Source organism: Cajanus cajan, chromosome 1 (genome assembly GCF_000230855.2).
Source record: "Cajanus cajan strain Asha chromosome 1, NIPB_CcT2T_4, whole genome shotgun sequence".
Lineage (NCBI taxonomy): Eukaryota > Viridiplantae > Streptophyta > Magnoliopsida > Fabales > Fabaceae > Cajanus > Cajanus cajan.
In genome coordinates, this window is record NC_138517.1 from 30395119 (window position 1) to 30419385 (window position 24267).

The 24267-nt window shown below is 32.9% G+C and overlaps 1 protein-coding gene and 1 long non-coding RNA gene across 3 annotated transcripts; both read right to left on the reverse strand.

Annotated features, from left to right (window-relative positions):
• Window positions 1–2521: 2521 nt before the first annotated feature.
• LOC114916232 (receptor-like protein EIX1) lies at window positions 2522–10889 on the reverse strand. 2 transcript variants are annotated; one of them, XR_003804623.2, is made up of 2 exons: window positions 10685–10823; window positions 2522–2994 (listed from the first exon to the last, which is right to left on the reverse strand). XR_003804623.2 is itself a non-coding variant. In XM_029272561.2 (2 exons), the coding sequence occupies exons 1-2, from the start codon at window positions 10830–10832 to the stop codon at window positions 7667–7669; spliced, it is 3075 nt and encodes a 1024-aa protein (XP_029128394.1). In that variant the 5' UTR covers window positions 10833–10889; the 3' UTR covers window positions 7551–7666. The 2 variants fall into 2 exon arrangements, 1 of the variants encoding a protein (XP_029128394.1); XM_029272561.2 differs by lacking the exon at window positions 2522–2994 and adding an exon at window positions 7551–10593 and having other exon boundaries at window positions 10685–10889.
• An 8184-nt stretch (window positions 10890–19073) lies between these two features.
• LOC114916240 (uncharacterized) lies at window positions 19074–24029 on the reverse strand. The gene is made up of 2 exons (XR_003804631.2): window positions 21425–24029; window positions 19074–20953 (listed from the first exon to the last, which is right to left on the reverse strand). It is a non-coding gene; the product is annotated as an uncharacterized LOC114916240 (long non-coding RNA).
• Window positions 24030–24267: the final 238 nt, after the last annotated feature.

Consider the following 24267-nt stretch of genomic DNA (forward strand, 5'->3'; position numbering starts at 1 on the left):
AAGTGGAATCTGTTTGTTGATATTTGTTGCATCATCATCATTATTTTCAGCTGCACCTGCAAAAGAAAATTCATAATCTAGTGCTGCAACTGATTATTGTTGCACTGGTGGTAGCTTCTTTCCACTTCTCAAGGTAATGACACTCACATTCCCCTTTAGATTCATAACTATTTGGGAGGGAAGATTACCAAAACCTTGAGATTGAAACCAATTTACTTGAGTCGCTAACTGTCCAATCTAAGTCTTTAAATCTTGAACAGTTGTATCCATGTTTTGTTGAAATTGCATATGTTGTTGTTGAAGCTATATATTTTGTTCAGACATCTATTGCATCATCTCCTCCAATAAAGGTCCACTCTTTTATGTAGGAGGAGGTGTAGGTGTAGGTTGTTATTGTTGCTTGAATGGAGGTTGATATTTACAGTAGGTTGGAATGAAGGCTTGTTGCTGCCCCTATTTCAGGTTTGGATGGTCTTTCTAACCTGGGTTGTATGGATTATAATTTTGTTGGTGTTGTGGAGGTCTATATTGCTGTTGCTGGTTGGTGTAAATTCCAGAAACATTTGCATCTATTTCTTGTAGAGTAAGACATGTATCTGATGGATGCTCTAATGAAGCACAAATGCCACAAACTCTTACTGGACACTTATTTGCTACACTCACCGGTTGCTATTGTTAGCCAATTGCTAAATGTCTCACCATGGTGGTCAGCTCATAAATTTTGTTCTCAAGCCTATGATTATCCACACCACAAACAATACTAGTACCAACACCAATTGCCATCTCATTTACTCCTTTAATAACTCCTTTGAATCCAAATTGTTGAGTGTTGGCTACCATGTTCGAAATGAGTTGCCTTGCAGTATTTGGTGTCTTTTCCATCAATGTTCCTCCACTAGCCGCATCTATCATGCTCCTGTCCATCAAAGTTAGTCCTTCATTAAAATATTGAATTAATAATTGCTCACTAATTTGATGGTGATGATAGGTAGCACAAAGCTTGTTGAATCTCTCCCAATACTCATATAAAGTCTTTCCATTCAGTTGCCTTATACAAAAAATCTCCTTCCTTAATACTATAGTTCTGGGGGCAGGGAAGAATTTCTCAAGAAACAAATTCTTCATTTGATTCCATGAAATGATTGTTGTAGGTAAAAGGTAAAGCCAATCTTTTGCAACACCATTTAGAGAGAAAGGAAATCCCTTCATTTTTACATAATCTTTAGGCACTCCTTGTGGTCTCATGGTGGAACATGCTACATGGAATTCTTTTAAATGCTTATGAGGGCCTTCACCTTCAATTTCATGAAACTTTGGCAACAAATAGATAAGTCCACATTTAAGCTCATAACTTGTTTCATTTTCAGGATATTGGACATACCATGGTTGATACACAACATTAGGTGTAGCCTATCCCTTCAAAGTAAGTTCATGGTTATCAGCCATAATTTCAATTTCAGATTTTTCAATTTCAGTTTCAAATACACAAGAATGAAAATAAAAAACAAAAGGCTCAACAATAGTAGGACTAGTAATTTTAGAATGAACAACTACACTATTACTATTATGACTAGCTTTTAACCTATGAAGTGTTCTTTCTATTTTAGAATCAAATTCATATACTATACCAGGATTAAATCTAGTCATACAAGTGAGAACACACACAAGGTTATCAACATGTCAAAAGTCAACCAAAAGTCAAAAGTCAACAAAAAAGTCAATATCTACTATATAATTGTCTACAACAAGCAAAACAACACCAAATGAATTTTAAAAACTATTTCAATACCAAAACCTCATTTCATATAAGATTTCTTATTTTTGAGATTTTTTTTGGTGATTTTTAAAAATATCAAAAACAGAAAAGAATTGAAAAAGTGGTATAAATGAAGGAATTTGACAAAAAGGACCCTCAACACCTATAGTTACTTTGTAACAAGAGTGTCTTGATGTGTGAATGTTAGCTACCTTTTGGAAAAAATTTGGCCTAATCGGACCTACTTTTGCTAAATTACCAAAATACCCCTATGTAAAAATTTATAAAACTCTATGAAGATGAAGCAATTTCGCAATTTTGAGCCTATTTACTCCCAAAGGGAGTAAGTTTGCTCAAAATCATGTTTTACCTTTGTCTACCATAGCACAGTCGGAGAAGAAATGAAAATTTTCGGGTAGGTTCCATGGAAGAGAATTTTTCCACCTTAGGATCTCTACTAGTCATCTATTTTTTACTACACCTTTTACTTTGTTTTGCAACAATAAAAACAAAAAAAAAAATAACAGCCAAACCACAATGAAACAGTAAGAAAACAACAAGGAAACAATGACAAAACAACAACACTTTGTTTTGAAACAACAACACTATTTTGCTACAGCAACACTCTATTTTGCTGTAGCTTTTCCTCTTTTTTACAACAAACAAAAATGGAGACAAAATACCTACCTACAATGGTTAGTGACCAGAAACAAAAACGAAAATGGAGACAAAAATTTACGTATACTACAAACCTAAAATCTAAAATTAAAAAAGCAACATAATACTTTATATTATTTAGAGAGAAAAAAACAAAGACATTTATACAAACACTGGAATACAATACTAAAACATTTAATCAAAATAGTTGGTATACGTGATAAAAATCCAAACAAAATGACTTGTGTCCCTGGCAACGGTGCCATTTTGATAGCGTTCCCGAGTCACTACATAATGGGCCTAAACTAAAGAGTTGTTACATGTATTTGAAGACAAAATAATGGGCCTAAACTAAAAGCCCTGCCCACTAATTATACTCCTAAATCCTGATTAACTACAACTAAACAGTTTCAATACAAGCTGAAAACTTCAATGTAGTGTCGTGAACTTGAGGCGCGATTTTGGGCCTGAAAAAGTTCAAACCAGGTTTTTCTCCCATCATATAAGTTGTAGATATCCCTCTTATCTTTCCAGGGACACCAAAATTTGGCAATTCTGAGTTGTATGGATCCAGATATGGTCTGTAAAAGAAATTGTGTCAAAATAGGAAATTATTACGGGAATTTAGTAAAATTTACAACTAAATCCTAAATGACTCACTAACACAAATATAAACTAATACATGAATATATGACACTAAAAGAAATCAAATAAGGCAAAAACACAAATAAAAATGTACTAAAATATGACTATCACAAGCAAAGATACAGGCAAACCCACCTACCAAGAGGAATCAACATGGAGCATTCACATGATGACAGGAAGCCGAAGGTTCAAGCCGAAATGACTTTCCATCCTTACCTACCTCTGGAAAATCCAGTCTCAATGCCTTGTTATCCAAGGAGCAAAAAAAAATGCAAAAAAATCCACTTGACTGAAGGAATCAACATAGGAGCATTCGCGCCTTATGAAGACAAGAAGAGAATAACCCTTAAGGGCCTGACAAAGCACCAAAATGGACCAGGACAACACTCGGAGGCCCAGAAGGCTCAAAGCTAGGGATAAGGCTTGGAACGACCCTTCACAAACTTGGAATGATTGTTCCCAATTCAAAATTTGCATAGAAACCCAAGTTGGGAATGACCTTACTTAAACCTGGAACTGCCATTCCCAACAGAAATTTTGTACTATAATCCTAATTGGGAACAACCTGTTTCCAAAGCCTAACTTAGTGCAATTTTAAAGGCTAGAACGGTCGTTCCAAGGTTAGGAACGACCATTCCAATTTTAAACTTGCTAGAATATTAATATATCTATTGTCTAGCTCCATGCATAACATATTAGGATGACAAGAGTGGCAAAATCATTACGTCCATGTACTCCTCAGAATGTAGTAAGAAACCACTACGTCTGAAAATCCTAGTCTGATACTACACCTAAGTAATTTCCCATATGTTTATTTGATCCTTGCGTCTAGGAATTTTGTTGATCGTACTTCAAATCTATAATAATCATCATCGGAAGGCATGTCTGTCAATGGTAATCAAGCACCTTCCATTATTAATGGATAAGCTTCTCAATGAATAAGCTATATGACCGTCACTTGTGTGTCTATTAGAAAAGACACTTCCCTTATCTGAAATTAAATGCAGCTGCACGCCACTCTACACGAGGAAGACAGACAGGTGCCACATAATGCATGTATTAAAAATAATCATAAAAGCTGAAGTTCTCTCTGGCTATAAAAACCCCATAGGGCTCTTAGGAATCAAAGTCATGCACAACACGATTCAAACTTTCACATACTTCATCTTTCAATCCTCTCTTCTGATGTTTCTTTAAAAAAAAAATAGCCCTCGCTATCTCGCTCTCTTGAAGACGTGATCAGTAACACATGTGAAAGCATCACTATAATATCAACTAGATGAAGGAAAGTGGGATACTCTGGTGTATCCACACTAGAAGTGTCATCTACACTAACTTGGTGTTGATACACTACGTCTTCTCGAATATTCCTCAAGAATTCCTAGGAGGAATGGTGTCTAGTGCACACCAATCTTCTCAAAACAAGAATCCTAAGTCAGAATAGCAGAGGAAGACACAACCCGAAATGGACAGAGAAGTGAAAAAAATTGTTCTGAAGTTGTTGTTGAAGAAGCACAAGAAGAATGGGGAGTGGGCTTTGGCAAAGAAGAAGGGAGAAGCAAGTTCATCTGCAGGAAAAACTCATTGAATGCGCTTCTTCCATAAAAACGACATTCTTCTTTAGAAATCTAGAAAATCCTCCTCTTTCAAAAAGCTTCCCCTACTCCAATAGATCCTCACAAGGCTTCCCTGGAGCTTCTTCCATGCATCAAAACCTTGTGATCACCATAGAAGAAATAGGAAAATAGGGATAATTGCGTAAAAACTTCTCTGTATAAATTTCTCATGATGTACATATTTCTAAGTCAAGTCAATAATATATTTACATTTTCTTATCTAGAATTATTGGCTGATATAGGGAATAATCTACTCAATGCTATTTTCCTTTCTTGCTGGATATAATAACTCTTCTAGTGTCAGACTGTTTCCAAAAACTTATCCATTTCATCTGAATAATCATAATAGAAAAAAGTGTTTTCATTTGATTATATAGAGTCTTCATGTTGCACACATTTTTGATTTTGATCAATGCATTTTTAAAATTTTGGTTGATGTATAAATTGATCTGCTCATGACTATAGGTTCCCTTACTCCCTAAGCATCTCGCTTACTATATAAATATTTTTGATGTTTGAATATCCGTAGAAACTCATCATTCTTGATGACTACAAATGAGAAAAGTGATAGTATGATTCGCTTGTCGTACATATTTTTTTCTTGTGTACATCTGCAGTTCTACTCAATCTAATCTAACTAAGTATATATGCTTCATTTAGAGTTATCATCTTGATGAGTAAAATGCTCTGATCAATGTTATGATGAATAATCTTGCATGGAATCTCATTTGTTATACCACTTACTTTGAAATAGAGATCCTCTTAAAAAAACTATCGTTCTGCCTTGATACTCACCCTAGTGTTAATTTCTTTTTGATGATTACAAAGGGGGCGAAATAGAAAAGAATTAATCAAAAACAATCAGAAATAGGCAAAGAAACAATCTAGTAAGGGGGAGAACATATACTAAGGGGGAGAAACATAACGAACCTGCCAATCTGCCATAACATACAAATACCTCTAATTTAGTTTATCTGAAACCATTTGATCAATTATATTTGTCATCATCAAAAAGGGGGAGATTGTTAAGTTAGACGAAGCAACTCCTAGTAAGGTTTTGAATGAGACAAATATAATGCATATTGTTATTTTTAACAAGTGTGTTAGTATTTCAGATAAAGACATAATTACAGGCAAACTGAAGAATAAAGAATATACATGTATTATCATCTACACCAAAACCAAGAGATATGAGCTCAGCACCGGATAAAGGCTGATCAAAAGAAGGAAATACATCAGACAAAGACACCCACAAATGCAGACACAAAGGAAATAAAGAACAAGAGCACGAGAAACCAAGATGAAGGGAAAAAGCTAACAAGACGTCAGATGAGGAGATCAAACGATCAAATGAAATCAAGCCCAGCACAAGAAGGAAAATAATGAAGCCTCAGATGATACAAGACCATGGACGATGGACAAAACTAAGTCAAAGCATCCTAGACGAAGTCAAGATCTTGCACAGCTGACCAAATGGAGACTCAAATGCACAGACAAAAACTAAGAAGGTTGGATTGCGTCTGAAGTCACAACGAGAAGAACTACCTAGCATCCACACTCTTAGAAGATGAGAGAGTGTAGTTTTAGGGTTATGTGGTACAAGGATAATTAAGATATTTAAGAAATATTATTAAACGGGTATTCGCGGGTATGAATATCATCATACCCGCCCCCGCCCCATTTATAAACGGGTAAAAAATTATCCGTTCTCATTATCCACGGGTACCCGATTAGTCTATCAATTTATTATTCGTAGCGGATTTTACTCGCAGATACCCGCAGGTGCAGGTATTTTTGCCATCCCTAACCACTACCTACCTTGGTAGAATATTGATTTTTCCTCAAAAAGGAGTGGCCTAGTACCAACTATGTGTATATAGTGTACAGTCCCTTCACCACTTTCTACTCTCTAATCCAATCTTCCACAAAATACAGGCTGTCACAAGTTAATCAAACATGCCCTGAAAATAACCAGTACAAATTTTTCTGTTAAGACAACAAACTCGCCACCTACTTTTTGTGTTGTATTCCCTTTTGTGGTTAGTGCGTTCAAAGAAGTTAAAACTTACTAATACACATAAATTAGCAAAACGACATTGAAACATGATAGATAATACATCATCGGTGAGCAAAATGCAATAACATGGTTCTTTTTGGCGTTCTTAGAAGAAAACACAAAACATGTTTAGCTTATTTCAAGCATAAACGTCAAAAACACAAACTGACACCAAGACAGATTGACTCACATACACAACGACAACAAGAACTTCTTGTTACATTTTGCAAAATACACACAAACGACTAAGACCATGGTGACAATATGAATATCAAATAACTATGCATACCGCCATCTTGTCAAAATGGAGACAACATCACCTCTTATTACATTTTTGGAACACACAAATATGATGATGATGATCACTTGTGCAAGACAAGCATGCAAAGATTACAATCTATTCCAAGTAAAAGTCTCAACTCTCAAGAACAAATTAAATGTCCCCATGGCACAAAAATTCCAGTTACCAAACAACATATCAGTAGCTAGGGAGGTCAACAATTTGAAGCATTTGAATTACTTGGACTTAAGCAACAATGATTTCATAAGTGAATGTTAAATACCAATCTAAAGGAGAAAATAACTTAATCAGGTTCCTTAAATCATCAACTGGTGATCAAGTAGCCTAACAATGACAAAACCACATTAGAAGAGTAAAGGTATAAAATAAGAAAGCCAATAAGCTAAAACGATTCTTTTGCACTCTAATTTGAAAGCATGTTACTTGTAGGGAAATGGATATCACTCTCCTTTCAGTGAACGTAAGTAACCAGAGGACATTCCAAATGGCAGGGCAATGGGTTTATTGTGTCATTTGCGATTGAAAGTTACAATTATAATATAATTTTATACCCCTTTCATTGAAATACAAAAAAAAAATAATGTAATTATATTTCCAACAACATAAAATAGCAACACTACATTGAACACCAACAATCACCAATAGGATTGCAACTTGTACCAAATGTCATCAAGAAAACAAAAATAGACAAATCTCCATGATCTATAAATGAACAAAGGAGCAACAACTACCCAGAATCCCACAACAAATCCAAGTGTCATACTCACAAAGAACCAATTCACTCCATGCCCATCATCCTCTGTTCCAATGTGATCAATATTAGGAATTTGTGGATTGGATCTACAGTTGACAGGTAGCGGTGGACCACATAAGTTATTGCCAACAAAATTGGATGCTTCAAAGCTTTGAATTTGAGTGCCTGTTGGAATTTTACCCTTCAAATGATTATAAGACAAGTCTAGCATACTGAGAAAGCTCAAGTTTGATATGGTTGGAGGGATTTCTCCTGAAAGTTGGTTCCTTGAGATATCAATGAATTGTAATGAACCCATATTGCCAATACTTGATGGAATATGACCAGTTAATTGGTTGTGGGATAAGTTCAAAAAGTTCAATCCATTTAGATTTGTGATTTCTATTGGTATATCTCCTGACAACTTGTTATTTGAAATATCAATGCTTGTCACCAAACCTAGAAAGTTTTGGTACTCATCCCCTCTTCCTTTTAGCCAAAGGAGCACACTGACTATACCTATTGTATTACTACCAAATGCATAGTTTGTTGCTTCGGAAAAGATAAGAGGAGTTGTGCTTTTGTTCATTAGTGTCATGGCCTTCAAGTGATTGAAACAACTAGGTATATTTCCAGATAAATCATTGTGTGCAAGGTATAGAACTTGAAGAAGACTCATATTACACATTTCATTTGGAATATGACCAGAAAATTTGTTTGATTGAAGGCGAAGTATTTTCATTCTGGAGAGCTTTTCTCCAACCCATGTTGGAATAGTTCCTGAAAGATTATTTTCCCCAAGGTCCAAGGATATCAATTGGTTATTTTTCCTCAAATTGGTAGGAAACATTCCTGAGAGTGAGTTGTTACGAATTTGTAAAGATTGCAATATAGTTAAGGAACCCATGGATGGAGGTAAGTTTCCAACAAAATGGTTGCTTTGTAAATTTACATCCACTAGAAATGGCCAAATCATCCAACAATCAGGTATTTCTCCTGATAAGTTATTTGATGCAAGATTGAGAAATCCTAATTGCATTGGCTCGACTTGATTTTTACACAAAAAATCATTCATGGATTCAGAGAATGAATTTTTTGAAAGATCTAACCGATACACATCATTTGAAAGATTGGGTAATTTACCAAATAAGTTATTTGAGCTTAGATAAACATTATAGATTGAAATTGGATTCCTTAATGTAGTTGCAAGCTCACCATGTATATGATTATGAGAGAGGTTTACAACAAAAGCTTGAGAAAATCTTTCCCAAAACCAAGCAGGAATAGGATCTAAAATCCCTGCATTAGACAGATCTAAATATTCAATTTTGTTTTGTGACTGAATCCATGATGGAAAATTGGGACCTAATTGCCACGAGCCCATTCCCAAATTGGTAAGCAAAAAATTAGGATGCCAATTGGGACTCACATTTAATGTAAAATTGTTCCCTGATGCAGAAAAGATCTTTAAGCTTATAAAATTTGCCAGATGATCTTCGTTGACAACTCCTTGAAAAAGGTTGTCATCAATGTAAAGATATGACAAATTAAAGAGTGATCTAAGACTTTCAAATGCGTTTCCACGAAATTTATTTTTGGACAGATGGAGAGATTTTAATGATGAAAGTTTTTCAATTGATCTAGGAAGTGCACCACCAATTGAGTTTTCAGATAAATCTAGTCCAACAATATTTTCAAAATCCCCAAGTTGATCTGTTAGATTGCCTGAGAGTTGAGAACTTTGAATGGCCAATGTTTTTAGTCCGTGGGAAATACAAGGAGTAAGAATTTGTAAAATTTCATTCACCTGTTGGTTGAGTTTGAGATACGAGAAATATATCTCCCTTAACTTGCAGAGATTGCCTAAAGAGGTTGGAATTGTTCCTTGAAGTTGATTATTTGATAAATCAAGTTCAACTAGAGAAGTCAAATTTCCTATAGAAGATGGAATTGGTCCTTCAAGTTGATTATATGACAAATAAAGTACAACCAAAGAAGTCAAATTTCCCAAGTTATCAGAAATAGACCCATGCAAGTTGTTTTGTGCTAGGTTCAAGAATTCCAGATGACAAAGACGGTATAACCAATTAGGTATAGAAGATGAGAATGAATTCGACCAAAGGTTAAGATGTTGAAGAAGTGTGAGATTTTGAAAACTATCAGGAATCGGACCCTGGATTTCATTACCCCGTAATTGAAGAGAATTAAGTGTCTTCAAACTAAATATCCATTTTGGGACAAAAGAAATGGCAGGAGAATAAGAAGCAAAGGAAAGATCAAGAGTGAGTAGAGATGAGACATTAAGAAAGGATGGTTGGTTATTGTGATTAAGCTTAGAATTTGACAAATGTAGGTGCTTCAAAGAAGGAAGAGCTTGAAGATTGTGTAACCAATGAAATGATTTGGATAGGTCTACGCCACTCAAATCAAGATACTCGAGCTTCGAAAGACTCGATAGCCAATCAACATTTTCAGAAAACAAATCTCCTTTATTAGATCTACTTGTGAGATGAAGGTAGAGCAAATTGGAGAGATTCCCGATCTGAGATGGAATTGGTCCAATGGCAACATAGGTAAGGTCAAGATACACCAAATTGGATAGATTTTTGATTTGTGGGGGAATCTTCCCATTGAATCCAACATAGGAGAGGTCGAGGCGAGTTAAGGAAGTCATTGTCCAAAGAAAACCGGGAATTGGGATTCCTGCTCCAAGTAATTCATTGCCGCTCAAGTCCAAGTAATTCAAATGCTTCAAATCAACCAAACAAGGATTTATCTCCCCACCGAACATAGATCTCATATAAGCTTCGTAAGCCTTTTCATAAGCCTCTTCATCAGAGTCAGTGCCATAGAATATATAGTCAGTTGAATTAGGTCTTGATGAAGTGTTGAGGTGAAGCTCAACAACGTGGGATGTTACCTTGTTGCAGATTATGCTTTAACTTCAAAAGTGCTTCTCGCTCCCTTGGGATGCACACAATCTCTCTGCAAACACCAAAACGTAACGTTAGCAACCAAAGATAACAAAGAGTGAAAATAATGGAGGAATTCATGATCATGCTTGTCATCTATATAACAAACAATTTAATATTGGATAACTGCTGCTTCTTGCTTTGCCTTATAAAATTAACTTCTATCTATTATTTATACTAGTGCATGCAGTACCATTTTTTTTTCTCTTCATTTTTATTATTCGTTACGTTTTTTTCACGATTAATGACTTTAATATCCAACTCACCAGAATTCTTAGAGTAACATAAATTTTATATTTACTTTATCTATTTCCCCAATTTAAAATTCCTATATGTACTAATTAAATTCACAATAAATGGCATTTTAAAATTAGTAAAATGATATATATATGAGGAGGGTTATAATAATATCGGTATAACTTTTACTAAGTATTATACCGTTCAACAACTTTATATTAAATGTGAATTTTGAAAATCTAACCGTTAGATTGAAAGTTCATATCTCTTATTAGGTCATATATACAAAATTTTATATTAATGCAAGATGATTTAATACTTTATTTTTATAAAACAAAATTGACATAATATATTCTTCCAAAATATACTAAAATACAAATACTTTGATTATCTTCAAGTTGTTGTTCAATTTATAACAAAATTTGATATTCACATATAAAGTGATATGAACTTTCAATCTAACGGGTGGATTTATAAAATTCACAATTAATATAAAGTTATTGAGTAATGTAGTGTTATTATAACTCTCTCTCTCTCTCTCTCTCTCTCTCTCTATATATATATATATATATATATATATATATATATATATATATATATATATATATATATATATATATATATATATATATATATATATATATATATATATATATATATATATATATATATATATATATCATCAACTTAAATAATAGGAGTAACATGATTTCAAGTGATAATTTAAGTACCAAATTTAAACAAACACAAAATACTCACATTCAATTTTTATATGATAACGTAAATAATCTACAAATAAACATGATTTATTCTTGAGCCAATTGCCAAATACTAAAATAAAAATATTTTATTTAAATTTATTGTATAGAAATGCTTAAATAAAAATTTATTTTAAGAAATCATTATTAATCTGCTTAAACTTTTTCAAAGAAATGTAATCAAATTTGGCTTGATTAGTTTTTGAATTTTTACTATTATTTAAGTCCATCTATTCGTGAACTAGTGTCGGTGTAGAAGTGAGAAATTATGAAAATAAGTACTTAGTTATCATTATTATAATCTTCACTATTGATAAAAAAAATTATTTCGTTAAATTTGTTAAACAATAAAAGTCCAGCATTATTAAATTCAAGTAATCTATTTTATGCAATACCAACCCATAATTAATTTTAAATGATCAAAATGTTCATTATTCAAAATAAAATTAATTTAAAGTAAAACTGTCTATTAAACTGTAGGTCATATATATACTAACAAATTATTAGTCCGAATTAGAGTTGATCTCTTTAAATAAGGTGTTCACTTTAATCTTGTGTACAAAAATAAATATAATTAAAAAGAGAAATTTAACTAAAAATAATCAATCAGACAAATATATTAATCACCTTCTAATCAATAACAATAACATGATTACCAAATATACCGTATGCGACACAAGTTTCTTCACCTTTTAAAATAATCAAAAGTCCATATTAACGTCCTCCATTTTTTTTTTGATTTTTTTTTTCTTGAACATGAGGATACTTTGCAAAGTCCAATCATGTTATTTTTTTTTAATCTTTGAGAAATGAATAAATTTTTATTTTTATTTATATAAATATTTATCTTTTGAATTTTTATCTCTCCAAAATTTGAAATCACTATTTTAGATCTTAACATTCAATTTAACCTAGATAAATTACATTCATTTTAGAAATTTAGAAGTATCATATGTTGATATGATACTAGAAATATAAATAGGAATCTCCATAAATTGTCACTTAATTTTTAAGTTAAATACACACAATATATTAATGAGTTACACATAAACATAGGGGTCAAAAATAAAGATTTAATATTTTTTATGGATGAAAACTAAAGAAAAATATTTACAAGATCATACCAAAATCTTCTTAAAAGACTTTAAAATATATTTAAATTTTAATTTTTACTCTTTTTTCAATATGAAATAATTTTTATAGATTTTTTATTTTTCTTATCATCAATTTTTTGTGTTGTCTATTTCGAATTTCATTTGAATCTGATTATTATTTTATATATAAAAAAACATTAATTCGTGGGTCCTACAAATAAATGTGAAATGCTTAATTTCTTCATCTATGGTCTACCATAGGCCATAATTTTCCTTTCAAAAAAGTCTTGGTCGAAATTTCACCATTTTCTTTTTAAAAGTCTTGGTCCACATTCAAGTACCAAATTTCAACAATCATCAAATATTCATACACACACATTCAATATTCATATGATAACCTAAATAATCAACAAAGAAATATGATTTATTCTTGTGCCAAATACTAAAATAAGAAACATTTTATTTTAATTTACCATATAGAACTTTTTTATTATTAAATAAAATATTTCAACGATGATAATAATGTTAAGTGAATCCGAGTTTTTTACTCAAATAATATATTTAATTTTTTTTTACTAAAATAACAACTTTGCAAATTTATTTTCCCAACTAGCACCATTTACTGTTTACATATCTTTTATTTTTATTTTTTCGTTTTAGGTCCAGATTATCTGGAAATTTTGCATCTAGAACGACCCGTTCTGCAACCAGAACGCCCCATTCTACATGCATTCTCGTTGTGTTTTTTTTTTTTTGCATCTGGAACGACCCGTTCTTAAACCAAAACGGGCTGTTCTAGAGTTGAGTTTTTTCACATAACCTCAATGTTGGAACGACCCATTCTAAACTAGGGATTTTAGCCCTTTTTAGTAGTTTGGAACGGGCCGTTCTGCTTTTGGAATAGTATAACATCCCGAATTTTCTATTAGTATAATAGTTAATTATTGTTTATTTTTATATTTATGGAGTTTATTTTCTTATAGATATTTTAATGGGTTTTATAGAATGTTTTAAAGGTTTTTAATAATTATGACTATTTTAACAATAAATATTTATGAAAATTATTTTGTAATATTTTGATTTTTAGTAGTCCAGACTAGGCCATTCTTAAACTGGAACGGGTCGTTCCAGACTACTAAAATGGCCTATTAAAACTAGAGTGGAACGGGCCGTTCCAACACATGATTTTATGAGCAATACGCGAACCCAGAACGGGCCGTTCCATTTTTGGAACGGGCCGTTCCAGACATGGCTATTGTAGCTTAAAATGTGATCCCAGAACGGGCCGTTCTGGATATGAAATCTACGTTTGACGAAAGGGTCCAAAATGGGCCGTTCTGGATTTGAAACAGGTCGTTTTGGCCACATCTGATGCCAATAAATAGCACACTCTAGCACTCCAAAAGAACATTTTTTTCACTTCTAATCTCTTTTTCCTCTAAACTCTCTGAAGACCAAGGGGAACTCAGAGGAGGAGACTAGCAAGATTCTACTTTAGTTTCAGCTCCTATTTATCGAGGTAAGGGGGAGTGAGAAACCTTGCTCTGGGTGTGGGAATGTATGTTGGGTAGTAGGATTGGCTTCCAATCCTGTGTTTGTTGTATGCTCATGTATGAGGGGTTTTCCCCAATTATATCTGTTTCACCTATTGTTCCTCTTGTATGTAATTAATTGTATGATTTGAGATTTTTGTGGGTTCCTACGGGAGACCCTATGAGAAATAGATAAAATTTGAATGGTCTCTAAATATAAATGTATAATTTTAATATATCTATGGGTTCTTATGGGAAAACCTAAGGGAATGCATTTGTAATTGTAAGAGGAAATTATATGAGTAAGCTGATGTTTATTGTATGAATTGGAGTGCTCTATGGGTTCCTGTGGAACCCTATGAAAAACAGGAAAATTTTAAATGTTTTCTATTTTATCCCCTGAGTTTTTTGTTGTGTTCTTTGATGTTTGCGGAGTGTAAATATGTGTTTCATTTCGCAAATAGATGAGTTTTGATATGAATTAAACTACTATGTGAAAATTGTAAATATGATGTGATAATATGATAATGTGATATGGTGGTGTGATATGGTGATGTGATGTGATGATGTGATATGATGATGTGATATGATGATGATATGATAATGAGATATGATAATGTGATATGGTGATGTGATATGATGATGTGTTATGATGATGAGACATGATAATATGATATGGGAATGAGACATGAAAATGTGAGATGAGAAAAGCATGGAGTCTTGATTGACATGCATCATGTGCATAAATATTTTTAAGGGTACGATATGGAATATACCGCCAGAGAAGGCCCCCTAGTGTAAAAGCTTTGGGTATTAGTCCTTGGGGATAGCTCGATTTGTAAGTCCCAGTCTCGCCATTGTGTGCATGAGATGTATCTTGTGTGGCTTAGCTATCCCGACGAGATTCTGGTAGTATGTCCTTCTAGTGAGAGTGCGTAGAGGGTGTGATCCCGCATGTACTCCTAGAGTACTCTTCGTGTATTGCTAGCGGCAATATGCCATGTGATATGTTACTAGCGCCACATGCATGATAAAATGTAGTCCGTGTCCATACATGTGCATTTTAATGTTATATGAAAAATTGATATGTCTTGGATGAGTGAAATGTGATATTATTATTAATTTATCTATGTTATATATGTTTTGTTTGTGTTTGGCTATCTGGTGTATATTCTTACACTGTGAGCCAGAGTGAGATGTTTCTCACTCCCTTTTCTCGTGTTATTTTTCCTTGACTGTCTTACAGGTAATTATCAACATGTTGGTGATGAAGCTTAGGCTTCTATGTTAGGGTTTGCTCTGATAGGACATGTGACATCGAGACATAGATAGAATATTTATGCTGATTTAGCTACTATTTAAGTTATGGATGTGGTATCCTCTATTCAAACATGTTTGGTATTTCAATTATGAAAAAAAGTTATGTTATTTAATTTTTGTTATTTGTGTTATGGTATGTGGGGTAGAGGGTGTCACAAACGGCCCATTCTAGCCAATTTTATGCACTATGCCTTTTTCTTTTATCAATGTAATATGAATTTTAATGTTTAGCTTATAAACTTATAATTATACATTATTTGGACATGTTTTCGTAGTGTGATGTGCATGTTATCCAGATTTTTCATTATTAGTCACAGTTTGACTCTTACAAGTTTCGAATCTATTAAGACAAGGTCCCATTATTATCATCTCGTGTTTTTAAGTTTAAGACACTATAGTTTCATACTTCAAAGGTTTTTCCTTTAAATCTAGCTTCAAACTTAGTATTGCAGCAAACACAATTTACCCTTTCAACACAAACACAACGTAGTCTCAAAGAGTAACATCAAGTAATTAAATTTATTGAATATTAACATTATAAATATAACTAAATAAATTTATTAAAGCTCATTACAACAATAAAATCAATGGTGAAGGGAACTAAATCCATGACCAATATTTGGATATGTCTTCCTAGTGTGACCAGAGGTGTGACTAGGGATGGCAACGGGGCAGGTCGGGTATGGGTTTCATGATACCCGTCCCTGTCCTCACGAGTCAAACCCATTCCCGTCCTCGTACCCGTACCCGTCGGGTATATGATTTTCATTTCCATCCCCGTCCCCGTCAATTTTTTTATTTTTTATTTTTTATAAAAAAATATAATATTTTTAAATTATTTTTTTATTATATTATAATTATAATTAAATTATTTTTCTATCTCACATTATAATAAATAATCATACATAAAAAATATTAAAGTTCTTTAATATAATTAAATTAAAAGTGGGTATTAAATTAAAAATGGGAACGGGGATGGGTACGGGTACGGGTACGGGGCGGGTAAGTACATACCCGTACCCGTACCCGATTTAATATATCAAGTTTTACCCGTACCCGTACCTGGTCAAACTAGGTATTCCCCGTTAAAGTCTGGACAGGTTCGAGTATTACCCGCGGGTACGGGTATATTTGTCATCCCTAGGTGTGACAATAGGAATAATTTTTTACACGATTATGTTGTTCTCTAATATCCATCTATGTTCTAATCCTGCTGGACTTTGGCCGACCCTTAGAAGTGCTCTTGAGTTTTAGATTTGGCCACATAGTTGGACCGGTGTAAGTAGGTCAATAATCTTCATGTCGGAGCTCTCCAAACTGTCTTTCGTATACCTTTGCAACTTGTTGTAAGGTATATATGGGAGATATGTAGATTTGATAGTTGTGATGTGCATGTAAGCATGAAGCAAGTACATGCGAGCAAGGGATATGAACTTTCTGGAACTTTCCACAATCACACCACATTTCATCTAGCCTTACTGTAAATCTCCCAGCGGGTCGAACTTTTCTTGGATGTTGCGTTTCTTCCACTAGAAATCTAGTGCTTGATCTTTCAAAGGTGATAACTCTATGAGTATTTGCCTTGGACTGTGCATCTTGAATAGTTTTACTTGCAATTTCTGAGTAGACATGTCCAGCATTAATCATTGCATCCACTTCCCTGCCTCTTTGAACAAAAAACTTGTTGCAACGAGTGTATGTAGCCATTACCATAGGAATTATGTTGTTGCGACCATCTTGCGCAACTGCAACCAATAACGTACCTTTGTATTTATCGTATAAAAAGGTTTCATCAACTTGAACAATTGGTTTGCAGAAGGCAAAACCATCAATGCATGGTTTAAAGGTCCAAAATAACCTTTTGAATATAACATTCCCCTCTTCCAATAAGCCACCTTGGTAAGCCGGTTGTGTATTAAATTTCCAAATAAAGCCTGGAACATACATTTGCATTGCTTGCAACATACCTGGTAACTTGTTGTATGACTCCTCCCAGTTTCCAAAGATGTTTTCAATGGCATGTTGCTTGGCCAACCATCCCTTTTTGTAACTAATTGTATAACCCATGGTCAACTTGATGTGGGCTATGATGGTTGAAATGGGTGTAGATGGATTAGCCTTAATAATTTCACAAATGGTTTGAGAAATCATTTGTGATCCCAATTTATTATGATCTTGGGAGATGAGTGAAGAAACACATGTGTGAGGGCCTTCAAGGATCATGATTTTCCAATGTTGTTCTCTAGTGCGCAATATAGCAAGACATCTCCAGGCACAGTCATTGTGAACGCATTCCACGAGAAGCCTAGTAGTGTTTGAGTGCTTAACCTTGTAAGTGCAATGGTTGACAATGTGAAATCTGTTAATGGCATCTTGCACTTGTTCTTTTGTTTGGAAGCGTTGGCCAACAAAGAGTGTTCCAGGTGGATACACAACCATTTCACGTTCTAACAGATGGCTATACTCAGTGTCTTGTTGTTGGATTTCATTGGGAAAGTCTAAAAAGTGTGGAGGTGGGTTGTATATGATCTTCAATGTTGGTTTGAATATTGGGTTGAGAGGTAGAAGCTGTAGCTTGGTCAAATGGCTGAGAAGGTATTTGATTAAGGTCCATGACTGGACCAGTTAAAAGCTGTGTGTATACTCAACATCATGGTTGGAAGGAATATCATAAGAAGAGTGGGTTAGTGTTTTGATAACTTTGATAAATTTGGTATGGTGAAAGTGAAGGTGAAACTTGTGGTGAAAGTGAAAGTATTTATAATGGAAAGTTCTGACACCTAGAACAGGTCGTTCTGGTTTTGGAACGACTTGCTCCAAACTTGTAAGAAGGCCTAAAACCCTAGTTTAAAACGATCCGTTCTAGTTTTAGAACGGTCAGTTCTGGGTGTCAGAATGACCCGTTCTGATTTTGGAACGGACCGTTTCAGATGCAAAATTAACGCATGTTCAAGTAGAACGCCCCGTTCTAGTTACAGAACGGCCCATTCCAAAATGCAAAAAAATAATAATAAAAAAAAGTAAACAATAAATGGTGCTAATTGAATAAATAAATTTGCAAAGTTGCTATTTGAGTAAAAAAAATTTAAAAATATATTATTTGAGTAAAAAATTCACTACAAATTATAATTATCGTATAGAAATGCTTAAATGACAATTTTATTGTATGAGAATATTATTAAAACTTTTTAATTAAACTTTGAGTAATTTACGACGAAAAATGTAATCAAATTTGACTTGATTAGTCTTCAGATCTTAACTATTATTTAAACCAATCCTTTCGTCGGTTGACGTGTTCAATAAACAACAATATTCCTGCATTATTAAATTCAAGTCTTCTACTTTATGCCATACAAACCGAAGATCACTCCACTAGATCCATATAAACGTGCTCTATTTTTTTTTTTTTTTTTTTTTTTTTTATTATTTATTTTTTAACTTCAACCGTAAGCCACTCCATCATATCCATGCATGTCAAAGTCTCCCATATTTTCATCTTGAACCTTAGGACACTCCATATTGTCCAGCTTGTTTAGGTCTCTATCTTCTTTGACTTGAACCGTAGGCCATTCTACTAAGTCTATGCCCACTTATGTAATAATTAATTAATTAGTGGAGCCTACAAAGTATGAGAAGCTTTTTAAATTCTATATACATGATGATCCATCGTACTTTTAGACCATAATCTTTCCTTTTAAGTCTTCATCCAAATTTTATTTAAAAAGTAAATTAGCGGGAGTTCTAAAAAAAAAAGTGTGGAATACTTTTAAATTGTACATCTATAGTTCTATTTTATCTATTTGTCTGAATTATATTTTTGTTTACTTATTACAATAATACTTTAAGAATAGTGATATAAATATACAAAATTTTGAAATATCTAACTTATTGATATTAACAATTTTTTTTATATGTTTTTTAGGCTTTATTATCATCACATACTTTGTCTATTTTCAATTGAACTTTAACTTAAATGGTAAAAAAATGGCTTAATTACACTTTGTGTCTTAAAATTTTATTATTTTACAAATTTTGTTATGAAGTTTTCTTTGTCATGAATTATGTCCTCAAACATTTAGATTTTTGCAATTGTGTTATTTCATTAATTACGTGTCAAAATATTAACAAAGTGCTCACATGACATATCTGACATGGATAAACTTAATGACATGGCATGTCTAATGGAGGTTTAATTGCTCTTTATGCCTCCAAACTTTTGATTTCTAGTAAATTTTGTCCCCAAGTAATTTTTTTTTTGCAATTTATGTCCCCACTTGGTGCTCTATAAGAGAAATCACCACTCAGGATGCATATTTTATATTGGTTCTGCAAAGTCATCTACATCAGTTCTAAAACTGATGTAGAATAGAGTAACTTAGAAAATCTATACCCTTCTACATTAGTTTTAGAACTGATGTAGATTATGTATAAATCTACATCAATTTTCTCGAGAATCGATGTATAAATTTATATCAGTTCCCACGAAAATTGATGTAGATTTATGCATAAATTTACATCGATTCTCAGGAAAATCGATGTAAATTGCATTTTTTTTTTAAATCATACTTGTTTTTAGATTCTTTCTAATTACCTATAATGAACATATATATAAATCTTAGACAGATTTTTCATATATAAATATAATGGACAAATATTGTGCATCAAGAGTAACTTGACCACCAAATTACAATAAAAATCACACAAACAAATTATAATATACATGCTTATGTATAAATTTTAATGAAACTAATAAATATTGATGACACCTAGTAGCAGCATAACCATAAAAATAAAATGGAAATCCAAATATAATAAGGAAAGTAGTGCAAATTTGATATATATATATATAAAGCTTATCCAAATGTGTAATCGAATTTGCAAATGGGAATGATATTGATACCACACCGCCAATCAAAATCAGATGTTTATGGTACACAATTACCTGAGCAAAAAGAAAACTCATACTTAACCAGGAAAAAAAAGTAAAATTAATCCAATGCAAAGTCACAAACTTGACTGAACCAATGTGATAAATTAGACAAGTATGACATGAATATAAGAGTTATGCTCAATGTAAAATATACTTGTAAGTTTTACCAAATCCAAATTTGGCTCCAAAATAAAAGGCAAGGTCAAGTAACCATGTGTCACTATGAACAACAACTAAAGATAACCAGTCTTTTTCCTGCATGCCATCCTTAGCAAAGTTAATGCCCAGAACAAATTTACTTCCCAGTGCTCATTAGGTAATCCATATAAGAACAAATTCTCCTTCTCTGAAAGAATAAAATAACTGATATGTTAAACTCGTGCAAAATAAAATAACTATAAAAAGAAAGAAAATTAATATGTGCATGACTAAAAAAGGAGAGAAAAGATAAAACTGTATTGAATTGTACTATTAACTCATGGATTACAAGTGTGATATGTGAGACTATTAATATATAGAAAAGAAAATGGTTACAATAAAATGAAATGATTCCTATTGTAGTCAATCTCCATTGCATGTAGTTTGTTGAGAAGGAAGAGAATCACGTTTGTTAGAGTAAGAAAGGCATGCAGATACGTGTGTGGGATGTGCAAGTATGTGCAGAGCATTTGAGTTGTTTAACACTAATTATCTACCATGGATGATAGAGGATAGTAAAGTGTCATGATCAATTGAAATACAAAAAGAGGTCACTTAAGGGACAATAATTGCAAACCACTAAAAGAAATAATACAAACTTAAAATCAATGTAACTTACCAGTATCACATTGGTTGTAGAAATCTTCAACATCTACAACATGAACAAGCCAAAAAAAAAAAAAAAGAATTTAAATGTGATATAAAGGGGGATCAATGTTATTTTGTTCCTCTTCTAAATAAGTGTCTTTTTCTTTTTCTAGAGCTGTATTATTGTACAACTAATCCTTCTTCTAAATATTTGTAAATTTATTATCAGAGTCAACAACAACCAAATCAAAGTTCTATTACAAAATAATCAAAACTTCACTTGGTGCTGCAACTTTATTGGAGGCAAACTGATCAGTCACAACGTGATCCATGTCAGCACCGACTAGATTATTTCTGGTTTGGCCATATTGAGTAGCAACTTTTCTCTCATTAGCTACCACTTCTGGTGCAATTATTTCATCTGTATTAATGGTATTAGCCAAATTAATTGGCCTTGTTAAACCTGAATCCTGAAAACCATCAATCGTAGAGTTAGCATGTGTTAATCCCATCAGCCATTTCAGCAACTTGGTTTGAGCCCACATTAGCATCAAGACCAGAATTCGGAACTGTAGCAAATTATGTACCAATGCCTTTAACAACAGCCACATCTAATATTGGTACTGCATCAACTACTTCATGTGTAATTATTCATATTGATATATTATATCACATTTAAATATCCTTGAAAAAGAGGAATATAGCTATTTCTCAATGTGTTCATTAATATGAATTCTCCCCTTCCTAAAAGGATCAATTAAAGAAAACCTTAAAAAAGAAAGATAACATTTTAAAACTAGGTAAATAATACCATTATACAACCTAGCCACATAACATTAAAATGCAATTCAATAGGCAACAAGTCGATCAATCTAAAATTATAAGAACATAATTTACTTAATATCAGATACAAATGGGATGTAATATAATATAAATAAAAGAAAATGCATATTCAACATTTTTTAGGCTCATTACTTTTAATTTCTAATTTACTTTGGCAATTGGCATAGAATATTTTTCAAACTATGATGCATTCAATTTCTGATAAGGCACCAATTATGAGTGGAAAGAACCTATGCATCAATGAAACAAGCATCCTTTACTTCATATTCAATAGCTTCATCGACTTCCTCTCCATGAAGTACAACACGAACATCTGATACCAAGCTATCCTCAATGTTTTGACAACTGAGTGAGGTCAAATCAATATCTCTATCTGGAAGATATGTTTTAAATGGAATTGACCCACATGGAAAAACTTGTAACAGAAAAATTAACATCAGCAATGATATACCCAATTAGATAGAAAGAATCATGTCATTACTTCATCTTCCCATTCATATATCGGTTTAATAAATGTATAATTAAAACAAAAAAATTGTAAAATGCAAATAAAAATATTCAAAAAACTAACGATAACACTAGTCCATCTCCAGTAAAAAAGCAAATAACTATTGTTTGGAAGTGTTCATCCTTACTTGGCCTCAGGATTTCACCATGACATCATTAGAGCAGAAAAACCAAAGTCACAACCAATCACACTACATTTTATTTCACATTTAGTTGCCCCGATAACCAACCATTACCAAGAGCAAACTTAGCCAAACCACCAACTAGCTGCCTCGGATGAGTCTCTAGACGTAATCGACGACCTCCATCCACTTGCAGTCGGTGACGAGCGTTGGCTGTATACGATGGAGAATCTCATTGGTGGTTTTCGCTCGTCGCCCAAGCATCTGGCACGATGGAGGACGAATCGGGTTTGGGTGTGTGATGAGGGTAAGGATAATGAGGGTTTGGGTGCGTGATGAGGGAAAAGAGAATGAGGGTTTGGGTGCATGACGAAGGTAAGGAGAATGTCGAAAAGGGTTTGTGTGCACAATGAGGGCAAAGAGAATGTTGAAGAGAGTTTTTAGGTTCATGAGATTGTGAGGAGAATAATAATGTAAGTCTATAATGGATGTTTCCATATTACATTCGTCACGAAGTAAACCGATGTAGAATATTTGGGCTTTCAATACTAAATCGGTCGGTAAAAAAATCGATGTAGAACACTTTATATTTACATCGTTTTTCTTTAGAACCTGTGTAAATATGTTTATGTTTTTCATTTAATTACAAAAATGCCACGACATGTTAACTTTACATTGATTTTATTATAATCGATGTAGAATTGGCGATGTAGAATAGTACTTTTCTAGTAGTGAATTCTGTTTTAATATATAACTTGTGAATTTGAGTTCCATATGATTTGTTGTGATTGGTAATTGTGCTATAAATATGTCATGACTTGTGAATTGACTGGATTATTTGTGAATCTATGAGTGTCTATAGTTCTAGTAGGAAACCCTTAATTTATATAGCATAGTGAATATTGGTTTTAATTGCACGAATATGTGAAATTGATATTGCATTTGAGTAATTGAAGGTATAATAGAGTAGTTTTAGTCATTAATATATAATTTTACCATTTGGTTTGGAGTTTTGAAGTTTGAGTTTCGTAACGTGTAGTTTTTGCACATTTAAAGGTTTTTTTGTGAACTAATCTCATGCTAGGCATAAACTTATGACGCTAGACGTGATAATTCATAATGATATGTGTTTACTTTGTGTTGGGCACATATATGCCTCGATGGGCATTGTTTGACGTTGTTTCAATTTAAGATTCTTGCTGAAGGGTTTTAACCTCTCTGCACCTGGTGCAAAAAATGTTGCAGTGGGCATGATAAAGTCAGAATTAGGTTTTGTGATCTTCATAAAAGTTGTATCTATGAATGTTAGCTTTTCAATGGCATTGGAATCACCCAAAAAGAAATGTCTAGAACTCAAGTTATGATGAAGTTAATGAGCGAATGTCAAACTATTAGATTTAGG

What these genes read in the sequence shown, in the direction of transcription:
- LOC114916232 (XM_029272561.2), bottom strand. Translation starts at nt 10,832, where the DNA reads ATGACAAGCATGATCATGAATTCCTCCATTATTTTCACTCTTTGTTAT. An exon ending in AAAGCATAATCTGCAACAAG is followed by an intron (nt 10,594 to 10,684) that starts GTAACATCCCAC and finishes ACTCTGATGAAG; the next exon opens with AGGCTTATGAAAAGGCTTAC.